The following is a 13,158-nucleotide window of genomic DNA, read 5'->3' as shown; positions in this document are numbered from 1 at the left end:
TAAGCATTTCTTTACTTTCCTTTACGGTTTTGTCACATAGGCGTGTATTCCTAAAAATATATTGTTTAGCATCTCCTGGATTTGAACTTTATATAAACTGAGTCACACTACGTGTAATCCTTTGTGACTTCTTTCCTTCACTCAAAATCACATTTTTGCAATTATCTATCTATCTTCATGTGTACCATTGTGTTATTCATTGTATAGTTTTACTACTCCGTTTTACAAATGCACTGCTTGATTAATCCAGCTGACTATTATGGATATTTGAGTTGTTTTTCTTCTTTGCTGCCAGGAACACTTGTGTACCCACATTTCTTTGTGCTCACAGGCAAGAACTTACCTAAGATCTATATCTAGAAAGGAAATCACTGGGTCATAAGAGACACATACCCATACTTAACCTTACTAGTCAATGCTAAATAGTTTTCAAAAGAGTTTCAGAATAAACACCTACTTGCCTATAGGTGAGAATTCTCACTTTGGTTTGATTTACAAGTTCCAGATTACCAAGCAGGTTTCACTTAGTTATAAGCCATTTATGTTTTGTCTGTGTTGGCTAATTGAATTTAAATTTAAAAAAATGCTGATTTTGATTAGAAAGTCCATTTTAAAATGTTCAAGCATATTTCAGGTAATGTAGTTACTATGTCATGTGTAACCAGTTGTAATGCTTTCTAAGTGATATAAATATACATAAACCAGTAAATATGACATCCCTATAAAAATATTTGCTCATTTTTTAAATTACAGTAAGTTTTTAGAATTTTAATTCCAATCTAGTTAACATGTAGTGTGTCCTATTAGTTTCAGGTATACAATATAGCGATTCAACAATTCTATACATTACTCAGGGCTCATCATGATAAATGTACTCTTTTCCCCTTTACCTATTTCCCCCATCCCCCCACCCACCTCCCCTCTGGCCACCGTCAGTTCTCTAGAGTTAAGAGTCTGTTTCTTGGTTTCTCTCTCTCTCCTTTTTCCTTTGTTCATTTGTTTTGTTTCTTAAATTCCACATATGAGTGAAATCATATGGTATTTGTCTTTCTCTGGCTGACTTATTTCACTTCCTTTTGCTCATTTTTCTATTGGATTCAATGCTATGTTTTGTTTTCCTTTTTTCTTTCCTCATTGATACTAATACTTTATTAGTTATATGTGTGGCATATGTTTGTGGCCTCTCTGGGGTTTTATCCTGATACTTTTCTCCTGCTTATTTTTATGTGAAATTCATTTTTCTGAATAAAAAGAAACTAGATACCTTTTCAACTTCACACAGTAACTGCCTCTGTTGTTTTTGTATAGTGTTTTTGAAATGCATTAATTAGCTTTCTGAGATTTTCGGATTCTGTTTCCATCTCTCACTTTCTTCCAGTTCACTCACTTCACTCATGTTCACCTTTATTGCCACATCTTGTTCAATTTGCTTCTACTCACAGAATATGTCTCTTAGTGTGGGGTCCTGTCCTGGAAGGGGGCTGTGGTTGGGCAGCTGAATGAATTCATCGGATCTAGACTGTTCGATTCCCCGCAGACATGACCTTCTGCCCTTATTCTCCCTGGCTGGTCAAGTGGTCAAAACCCCTCCAGCTTCAGCTGCTGACTTCAAATGCCCTGTGTGTTTTCTAGTCAGTTTCTCGGCTATTTTGGGTTCTTCTGTTCTCAGTGTTACCAGATGCCCCAGTGCCTACCTCTGCTTCTTCCGAAACAGACGCTGATACACTGATACCATCCTTTGGCTTCTGAATGTTTGTCCTCAGCTGTTTATAGTTGGGGGCTGAGATGATACTTTGTCATCAACTTTTATGAGTGAAGAGTGATCGTGATTTTTTTTAGTTTTGCTGGTTAGTAGCTTTGTCTATTTTTGTGGGGATTTGGGAAGATTCAAAACCTAGGCTTGCACCATAACTTACTAGAATTCTGTGTTTTTACATTCAAATTTCATATCAGCCACTATATGTTACAATTAGCTATTTTTTAATGACATGAACACATAGGCTTTTTTCGTAAACCTCAAAGGCACAACAGCTCAGCATCTTCTTTTTGATGAGCACAGATAATATTAACTACTGTCCCCTAGATCACACATGCTAGCTTAAAAACAACTACACTTATAATGAAAGATTGCTGGGAAGCTCTGGTCTATTGTAAAAAATCAAATCCTAGGAAAGAAATGTGTACATGTAGACATGTAGACAATCTCACAGGGTAATTTGCCATGATGGTTAAGAGTACAGACTCCTACTCTTGCTGGGTTCAAGTCTAGCATTGCATATTTTAAGAAATTTTGAATTCCCAGAAGCTGATTAACTAAGTTTCTGAGTTCCAACTAAAGTCACTTAAACTATCCATGCCTCCATTGCTTCATCTGTAAAATGGAGGTAGTAATGATATATTTACCTCTTTCAGTTATGGTGAGACATAAATGAGTCAACAAATGTCAAATGCATAGAACGCTGTCTAGCACATAGTAAGTGCTATGTCAGCGTTGGCTAGTATTACCAGCTATCTTTCCACCAGGATCACCATATTCACTGCATTGCATGTTTTAAGAAATTTCGAATTCCCAGAAGCTGATTAACTAATTTTCTGAGTTCCAGCTAAAGTCACTTAAACTATCCATGCCCCCATTGCTCCTGTCTTGAATATGAAATTAGTAGAAGCCTTCCGATTAGGAATCTGTGGTTTGCCATGTAAACTCTTTCACCCCAACACGTTAACCCTGCCCTTCCCAATGGTGGACATGCTTCACACCATCAAGCTTACTAAGGGTGACCTGAGGGAGGAACAAGGGAGAAGGATAAAAGTATTCACCTTCCCTTTTAAAAATTTCATTTCCCAGAATTCAATTGCTTTGTGTTTGGGCCATATGACTTGAAGTAGAATTTTAGGTTATGTTGTGACCCAACTATTTATACTGTGACACCTGCAGATAACTTCAATTTCCACCCAATTAAAGTATCTAACTTTCTCCCCAATTTTCCAAGAAGTTCCTTTTTTGTTTCATAAATGGAGACTTTTTCAGAGACTCATTATAAGTAAGAGGACTTCCTCTGACTAATTCCTAATTACTGGCAGATTTGCATCCCCAAGTGTGTAAAGTAATTTCAAAAAAGAGAAGAAAGAGATAAGTCTTTACATGCTTCAGGAAATTTTGAATTCTCAGAATGCCGATTAACTAGTTTTCTGAGTTCTAAGGTACGTGAGAAAATGAAACAGCATTCCCATTCACTTCATGACATTCCTTATGGTTACATGAGAAAAAAAAATCTTAAACACCTTCATTAATTACTATGTCTTTTGAGCTCTTTGTCCCTTTAATCACTGAAACATACTTTTAAATTGGGAACAGAAAATTAACTTTGTGACTCAATTTTTTCATGAATTGTAGCACAGATGTTTCAATGCCCCCCTTTTTTTTTCACTTAAAACATCATCAAATTAAAATTCCCCTGGGATGTCTCTAGCCCTCTCATCTTCCCACCTTTTAATTCTAGGCTGAGGTATCAGGCTACATCCTATAGATGTCAATAATTTTTCTGTGTAAACTGTTGAGCAATGAAGTGCAGTACACCATGGGGAATCCTCCACACAACACCCCCTAATCACAGCTGAGCTGAGACCAGCCATACTGCCTGCCGATCATGCCTACTCACCTCCCACCCAGGGCACAGAACTCTGAGCCATTCTTAAACTTCAGTGAGCTGTACTCTGCCGCAGGAAAGAGAAAATGTCTAATGCCCAACAGGTCAACATCATCAGGGGAAGTTTTCATACAGGGTTTATGGGTTTTTTGTAGGTTTTCTTTATTTTTTTTTAAATATACTGAATATGGGTGACAACATAAAACACGTGGACCACTGATACATATTTAAATGAGCTCATGTGTGAAACTATCCAAGACTTTATGTGAAAGACTGATAGGGAACAAAAATGAACAGAAGTCTGAATTGGGTTTCCACTGAAGCATGAAAGAAGTAGGAAGGACAATGGACATAACTTTTTTATTTTTTCTCACGAGTAAATTCAGCAGAAACTACCCAGCTCTCATCAAACAACTTCCTCTTCCTTCTGGGCATACAGCTGAACCATATTTCCTGCCCTCTCTTCTAGTTAGATGTGGCCATCCAGCCGTTTTAGATAAAGGAATGTGTGTAGAAGTCATCTGCACCACTTGTAGGCCTGGTACATATAAAATATTCTCACACCAAGATTCTTCCTCTCTTGCCACCTGCTTGTTGAATACCAATGCCCAGGGTGAGCCTGGAAAGCTGGTAGGATAGTAGCAGAATTATTCATTTCAATCTTGTTCTCTGAGAGACTATATGGTATACATTCCCAACTGAAGGTCAGAGACACCAGCAAGGGATTTATATGAAGGAGAAATGAACTGCGTGTTAAGTTATAAGATTTTGAGATTTCTTGTTTACAGAAGTTACTGTTAACTAATACCGCTAGAGTCCTGGAAAATACAAAATGCTTCTGAGTATAGGTATGCCTGTAATATATATTATTATATATAGAACTCAGTTTTTTAAAAAATTGCCTTAAGAAAAAACTACTAATCTAAGAATGTATACACACATGCTTATTTACAAACATGTGTATATATTAGTCATTCATTCATTGAACAAATGAGCACCATAAAAATATAAAAAACACTAGCATGGGAGTCACATGGCGCTTTGTCTATATTGCTCACTACTGTACACACAGTCCCATAATGTTGTTTGGCATACAGGATGAACTCAGAAATATATTTTGGATACATACACACATACATACTTCAGCTCAGGATCCTTCTCTCTTTACCCAGAAGTCCTCACGTCTCCCACAATTTCTACTATCTTCTATATGAGACCACCCTCTCCATCATATCTCTACCCTGAAAAACTACTGCTTGTTCAATTTATAGGGCAATGTCTCCAACTCTACACTCATCATCTCCCCTCTTCTTTCTCAAAAAAAAAAAAAATTGTCTCTTTTCTGCCTATTTTCTCTAAAGGTATAATTTCTTATCTCCGGTGCTTACAAAATGGGCATCTTATCTGAATTCACTGCCTCTCTCAAGCCCTTGTGAATACTCTATCATTATTTCTGTAAATTTCTCCTCTGTGGTATTGCCCATATCAATTTTTTCGCTCTTTTCATCCCCATCACGGCTACGCCCATATTTCTGGCCTATAGACCCTGGACCTCAAGTTTTGCTGTAGTGTCTGAAATCTACCACCAGAGCTTCTCCTCTCAATCCATTTTGCAGATTTCCCCTAAAGGGGAATTTCAAAAATCATCATCATGCCCTATTCTGTGGCTACCTTAAGAAACGGTGCTTTCCATTGCTTAGAGTACACAGTTTAAATTTCTTAGCATAATGTTATTGAGGCCTGTCACTATAGACCCTATGTCTCAAAATTAAATATTCAGATTCCATGAATCTTGGTTAAGGGAAAGGTCAGTGAATGTCATCTAATCCAATTGTCCCTCTGATTTTGAAAATTACATTTTAGTCAAGCTCACTGAACAACATTCTTTCTACAATATTTTTACTTTTCTTACAAATATTCTCTTAATGTATTTCCCTCCTCAATAGCTATTTAAATCAAAGAGTGTAATCTTTCTATCTTTCTATCTCATGCCTGGATTTAGCACTTTCTCTTTCTTCTGAACTTTTGGCTAAGTTTTTATCTGTATGAAAGTTTGAAATTACTCACACATTGCATTGTCAATGTCCATTGATGTCTTTTTTTTCCCCCACTTCCTGTCTTTCCTACAAACATTGTTTAGTCTGGTGTCCCCCTTTCATCTTGGGGGTGGCTGCCAGGGATTGACTTATCTGGGAAAATATGTTCAACCCGGCCAGGTCTTTGGAAGTGGCAGAGCATATGCATTTTTTTTCCTTAATTTTTTTACTAACATATAACGTATTATTTGTTTCAGGGGTACAGGTCTGTGATTCATCAGTCTTATACGATTCACAGCACTCACCATAGTACCTACCCTCCATTGATTTCTGATTTAAACTGCTCCCAGGATATGCTTTCTCTCCCCCAGATAAGCATTTTGTGTGTGTATAAAGAAATAGTCAATCCTCATTATTCACAAACTCCATATTTACACATTTGCTTACTTGCTAAAATTTGCAAATCAATAACTGCAACACTTTCATGGTCATTCATGGACAGGCACAGAGCAGCGAGAAGTTTGAGTTGCCCATGAGGACATTCCCAGCTGAAGTCAAGTAAGGTGACGTTCTGCCCCCTTGATTCAGCTTTCCTACTGCCAATGTGTCCTTTTTACAGGCTCTTGCGAGCCACGTTTGCCACATTTTTGTGCTCCCTGTTGGAGATTCTGCTGTTTAAAATACCCCCCAAGTGTAGTGCTGAGGTGTTCTTGTGTTCTTAAGTGTAGGAAGGCTGTGGTGTCTTATGGAAAACTATGTGTTAGATAAGCTTCATTCAGGCATGAATTACAGTGCTGCGAAGGCGTGAGCTCAATGTTAATGAATCTACAATATATATTACTTCACAAATAAGGTGGCTTTAAATTGAAATACACATAAGACAAGATTATATTCTGATGAGCTGATAAAAATGTTGTGACCCAAAGCTCACAGGAAGTACATCTGTACTTCCCCTAGGAGCAGTGGTTCGGTATTCACTAATTCAGTGTATGTGGTGACTACTGCAAATAATGAGATTGACTGCCTGTGTGGGTGTGTGTGTGTTATGTGTATATGTATATATATGAGTGTGTGTATACATTAATATATGCATATATATGTGTGTGTATATAAATATAGTATATTTATGTATATAATTCAATCTTTATCCAGGGGGAACGAGAGGGCTCTCTCTGCGGTTCTCCCACTGGCTGGGCCCCTGCTCGGAGAGCAGTCATCAACCATGCTGCGGTTCGTGGTCTATGGCAACCCCAAGCTGAGAGCCCACTCCTGGGCTCGCTGATTGCAGCCGGCTCCCTCGCTCTGATGCCTGAGAACTCTGCCGCACTCAGGCACCCCCAGTCTTCCTGTGACCCCGAGGGTCCTGAGACCACACTGTCCCACGAGGGTTCCACCCCACTTCACCACCTGACTCATGAACAAATGCTCCACACCACTCGGCATCAGGGAAATACAAATCAAAACCATAATGAGATACCACCCCACACCCATCAGAGTGGCTAAAATTAACAAGTCAGGAGACGACAGATGTTGGCGGGGATGCGGAGAAAGGGGAACCCTCCTACGCTGTTGGTGGGAATGCAAGCTGGTGCAGCCGCTCTGGAGAACCGTATGGAGGGTCCTCAAACAGTTGAAAATAGAGCTACCCTACAACCCAGCAATTGCCCTACTGGGTATTTACCCCAAAGATACAAATGTAGTGATCTAAAGAGGCACCTGCACCCCAATGTTCACAGCAGCAATGTCCACAATAGCCAAACTATGGAAAGAGCCAAGATGTCCATCGACAGATGAGTGGATAAAGAAGATGTGGTGTGTGTATATATGTAGATAGATAGATATAGATACAGATATATAGATATATTACTCAGAATATTACAGAATATTACTCAGTCATCAAAACAAATGAAATCTTGACATTTACAATGATATGGATGGAACTAGAGGGTGTTATGCTAAGCAACATAACTCAATCAGAGAAAGACAATTATCATCTGATCTCACTCATGTGTGGAATTCAAGAAAAAAAAAGCAGAGGATCCTAGGGGAAGGGAGGGAAAAATAAATCAAGATGAAATCAGAGAGGGAGAAAAACTGTAAGAGACTCTTAACCACAGGAAGCAAACTGAGGGTTGCTGGAGGGGAGGGAGGTGGCGGGATGGGGTAACCGGGTGATGGGCATTAAGGGGGTCACATGATGTAATGAGCACTGGGTGTTACATAAGACTCATGAATCACTGATATCTACCTCTGAAATTAATAATACACTATATGTTAATTAATTGAATTTAAATTAAAAAAATAAATCTTCATCCAGTAGTGAATATAAAAACACATATGCTCTCATTTAAAGAGATGAAGAAAGAAAAGAGGAGGGGATAGGAGTGAGAATGGAAAAGTGGGTGAGAAAAGGGAGAGCCGGGGGAAAAAGTTCATGCCTTTGATGTTCCTGTGCTGCCATCATGTTCCCCAAAGTGGGTATCCCCCGCAGGTGGTATTTAATACGTACAAAAATGATAACAATAACATCCACAAATTAGCGTGATTATTAATGATAATAAATGGAATTATGATGCTGATGATAAATTTGCTCAACGCTCATACTGTGACAGACTTTGAGTAAGTACAATTTTGTGTGTTATTTCCTTAATTCCTAATAATTTTGTGGAGATTCTGCAATTTTATCCTTATTACAGAAAACAAAAAAAGAGTTTGGATAAATAAAGCCCCCAAGGAGTCCACAGATAGCAAATCGTAGAAAGGAATTTAAATTGGACTCTGATGCCAGTGGCATCTCAACCACTTCCTACCCTAACTAAACTGCAATCTGTCTTCCTAAATCTAAATTGTTGGAATTTAGCCATCTGGGAAGGGGCAACGAAAAAAGCACTGGATCTGAGGATATCACAGCAGAGCTATACATCTGATCTAAAGCTCTTCTGTATTTTTTTAGGTCTGTCACCTTTCAAATAAGCTTTTCTTCTTTTCTTTTCTTTCATGAATGAAGTCAGGAAGGGTTACTCATATAGAAGAATGCTTTCTGATACTGGTCCTCTCAGATGTATAAGGACAAAAAGTAGGTCAAAGCACTAAATTTAGGGTTTTGGGAAAACATGAAAATTATAAAATTGATTTGGGAAGCTTTTCCTTACGTTACAGAGCCAAGGGGTTTTGAAGTCAGATGAATGTGAGTTCTAATGCAAGTCTCACCTTTCCCAAGCATTATATAATTGTGGCCAGTTAGGATCAGTTTTTGTATCTGTAAGGAATTACAATTATTTATAGAAGTAGCTTTAATAGAGTATCCTATTGCCTCATTCTCAGATTGAACTAAAAATTCCACATTGCCAAAATCTTTAAGAGTTTTATAATCATAACAGTTTTGGGGATTATAATAGAAAACAGAAGAAAAACAGGGCTAATTTTTTTTAAATCTGATACCATCAAAAGAGATCGAAACTCTTAATTCTAAATGATTTTCCCTCAAGTTAGATGGGAGGGGCATAACTGAAGAATGCTAGAAAATATTTGTCTTCAAAGAAGTTACAGGCAGCTTTGACAAGCCAAATTAAAAAAAAAAAAAAAAAAAAAAAAACCAGCAGCTCAGCAAAACTCCTCCTGTCCCCTTCTCATGTCTTTCACTACAAAATCTGTGACTTAAGAAGCATGTGAAAATCACTCCAAAAAGCACAGGGCACATTTGGTTCTCTAAGCTAACAACAGAAAGACTTAAGGGCTTACAATGAAAAGATTTTATAGAAATTTTAGATATTTCACTTTTCATGAATGAGCAGAAGAGAAGAAGGTCTGATATACCCCGAAACCACTTTCGATTTATCACATTTTCTAATGACTTTGTGAGCTAACCTAATTACTCTTTCTCCAGCTAATGCATCTTAGTAGACCACTTTCCCTGTTTGCATAATGCTGGTGGAGACCAAGGCCACTTACCCACTGTTGATGTCATCAGCCCTGAGACTTTTTCCAAGGATATCACCGTCACTCATATATCCACCAACGTCAACTTCAGAAGACATGTCCAGGTCACTGCTTGCTTTCTCACTCATGTCAACTTGGGTTATGTTTCCCAGTCGAGAGACAGCTGCTCGACGGAGAGGTGTTGTGTACATGAACCTCGAGGGGTCTGTGTGAATGAATCGGCTGGTACCACTGCGGGAGTAGCCAGCCCCCAGGGAGGGAGCATCTCCAGCCTGAAGTCGAGGACACGCCTGACCCAACCTCCAGGTCATGGGAGTGGGTCGGCTTGTCAAGTTGGGTATGGTCCTTCCATTCACTTCTGTTGTCACAGTGCTGTCAAATGTTGTCTCCAGGGTGCTGGCAAACAAATGAAGAAAGACCTAGACTCGGATTGACTTGGGATCATAGAGCAAGAATACATGAAGACTGGAAAGGCTAGGGCTGACTCATTTCTTAGAAGTATGTCATTTTCATGAAAGTCAAATTATGCTTTCATGATGAGATGCAAAACACCTCTGCAGATGTCAAACTGTGGGATGGAGCATTCATCTGAAGTTTGTCATTTTGCTGTTTTGCTTTTGAAAGAAAGGCCATTGTCTCATTTTAGATAAAGCAAAATTGTGTTTCACAGTTTCAACAAACCCTTCACCTAACTCCAAAAGCTTCCCAGAACTACTCTGGAGGTTGGGTACAATTATGTTTCTCTCTATACCCCCCAACCCCCACTCCTGCCCCAGATGCATTTCAACTGCAACTTCTGCCCACTGTTGTTTGTCACGGGCATGCAAATCTACCTGGTAGTGATGCTGGTAGTTTCAGGAGCTAATTCAGTTTGAAAGGGACACACTATGGAAGAAGAGATGGATGGGAGAAAAAAAGTCCCTGGGTATGTGCTAAGAAGTTGCCAGCTGAATGTCATGTAAAATTTAAGTGAGAAAATAGTAAGGGAAAATTAAATTCTTTCTTTATCCTTATAAGAGGTTAAGTGCTTGGTTGTCATTTTTTTCTTTATTGGCCCAAAGATATATAGAATTGAGAAAAAAAAAAAACCTGTGGCTTATCTGGGTCCCACGAAGACTGGACATAGTCTCCTCTAAATTTTGCCTCAAATCTGCTATGTTTTTAACTGTTCTCATTCTCCTTGTTTCAGGGTCTTCACCTAGAAAAGTAACATAATAATATATTTGTCAATCAAGTCATTTACTGATCTCAGAATAATTGTATACATAGATAAGTAATATAAATTCTTCTCCTTAAAAATATAATAGGAAATTCCAAATGCCTACTATCTGAAAAGTATAATTCTTCTTCCTACATTCACATTCAATAAAATGTGAATAGAAACAAATGTAACATTACAAGTAATAATTGATCAGGAGGGATGATAATACAATAATACTTTGTAGATCCATGACCTTAATCATTGCAAGGTGACAGTGATTAATTCAGAAATATACTATACAGTACTCCATATTACTGAGCTTAATTTAAAAATCTGAAATTATTTGGATCCTAATTAATCTCATAATTACCTATTTCTAGGTCTAATCAGAATAGTAAGATAAACTTACCTTGTAGCAATTAAACATTTGGACTCTGGGGAATAAGATAGCGGCCTTTTCTAATAGAAGCAATACCTTTGTAAGTCTTCTATTAACATTACATGGCTTTATTTTTAACTATTTTCCACTTTCTACAGGGACTCACAGCAACCCCCTGTGACACTAGAGTTCCAGTAAAGTCCCTAGCATCTAAATCCAGCATGTGTTTAACAGACATGAAACCAGCAGCTTTGCCCGGGTGACAAATGCTGGCCTTGCTCAACCACTACCTATCATTTGGAGGCAGAGGTGACATTAAACCAGTTTGATTATGGACATGTAATATTTCCAAGCCAGTGGCCGTTTGTAACTGGTCTATCTGGATACTGAGAAGAACATGGGGAGACAGTAGAGGAAGTACAAGAAATTTTAATAAGAAAGAAAGATGAAGGAGGAAAGGAAGGGAGGGAAGAAGGGAGGTAGGGGGAATGGATGGGTTAAGGGGGGAGAAGGTATGAGAAGGAGAGGGGAAGAGAAGAAGGCAAAGGAAGGGGATGGTGGGAAAGAGAAGGGAATGGAAGGAAAGGAAAAACATCAGGGGAAAGTGAAGGTAGGAAATAGCATGTATTAAACTCCTGTATGAAAACGGTCGCACAGACAAGTCAAGATGCATTCCTACAGTCTTTTTCAAGAATACCGGTAGATATTTAACGTTTTCATTCTCTTCCACAGAACTTATGCCAGATTAAAAAAATATATACAGCAAATACACCCACTTAACATGTATAATATAATCATAGTGTTGGTAGGGATTTCAAAGAACGTCTCGCCTTACTTCTCAGCCAGTGAGGAAACTCATCTGTGCCTCACTTGGGAGATAGCCATGTGCCTCTGCCTGAAACCTCTAAGGCTGGAGATGCATCCTCTCCAGGAAGGCATGACTCCTTCTATCAGGGGACAGGTCTAGTTGTGAAAACATTTCTGAGGGTGACTCATTTGCCTCCCTTTCATTTCCATCCAGTGGTCCTAGGAGCTGTGGAAGGTAACTGAACAATCTATACTACCTTTCACCATGACCCCCAGAGACTGGAAGACACCAACTGCCCATTCCTCTATTTTCTTCTTCAGCCACACATCACCACATTGTTCATTCTTCCTCATCCCCACTGGTTGCCAAAACAACCACCATTCTGCTGCTGGTCTGTAAATCTCTACGTTTTAATTGAGAAAATATTCGAATGATTAAAATATGCTTAACAGTAGCATTATTACTTCAAACTTAGAAAGTATAAAAAAAGTCCTTAATATATTGTCAAGATAGAAAAATAGGTGTTGTGCCCTCATGCACATGGCATAAAATTTTCCTACACTAATTCAAGGCATGCAATCCTTAACCTTATAAATTAACATCACTTTAAAACTCAGAACTGTTAATAACCCTTGAGATTCTAATCATAATCTCTCCGGAACTTCTTCTCATCCTTCTCATAAATAGAGCATATTTGAGAAATGGCTAGGAAGAAGTCCACTTTTTACTTCCAAGTAATCTGGTAAACCCCTGAAGATAAAGAAGGCGTATGTAAGGAAAATCTTAAAGGGCAGAATATCACTGCAGCCGAGGGAAAAGCAGAAGTAATTGGAGAGATTTTACTCCAAGTGGGCAAAAGAAATAGTGAAGAATGAGACAAAATTGGAGAAGCCAATACCAGAATATAAGATTTCATACAGTAACAAGCCTAAGTTTCTAAGTGATGGTAAGAATTGACAAGTCTTAAAGGAGGGAAGTATTGAGATGACCTTTACTGGAGGGAGGAGGGAATATAGTTATTGACCTTACACAAGGTCAAAGAATATACCATTACATGTCCCCTGTCCCTGGCTCCCTTCCCTCTGTGAGAACTCTTACACTGTAATCAAATTGCATCTCAACCACTTAACTGCCATAATATTAATAGC

General features: G+C 38.5%; 1 protein-coding gene across 3 annotated transcripts in view; it reads right to left on the bottom strand.

Moving 5' to 3' along the window:
- Window positions 1-13,158, bottom strand: part of NAV3 (neuron navigator 3) — a 346,824-nt gene that overhangs the window by 140,177 nt on the left and 193,489 nt on the right. For all 3 annotated transcript variants that reach the window (XM_028105477.1, XM_028105478.1, XM_088025643.1), the window contains 2 exons: window positions 10,712-10,820; window positions 9,635-10,018 (listed from right to left, as the gene is read on the bottom strand). In XM_028105477.1, the coding sequence (XP_027961278.1) occupies window positions 9,635-10,018; window positions 10,712-10,820 (493 nt within the window). The remainder of the gene's footprint in view (window positions 1-9,634; window positions 10,019-10,711; window positions 10,821-13,158) is intronic.

The sequence above is a fragment of the Eumetopias jubatus genome, unplaced genomic scaffold, assembly GCF_037043125.1.
Source record: "Eumetopias jubatus isolate StellerSeaLion01/CBP00866 unplaced genomic scaffold, mEumJub1_p1.0 scaffold_8, whole genome shotgun sequence".
Taxonomy (NCBI): domain Eukaryota; kingdom Metazoa; phylum Chordata; class Mammalia; order Carnivora; family Otariidae; genus Eumetopias; species Eumetopias jubatus.
This window is presented reverse-complemented; position numbering and strand designations above follow the sequence as displayed.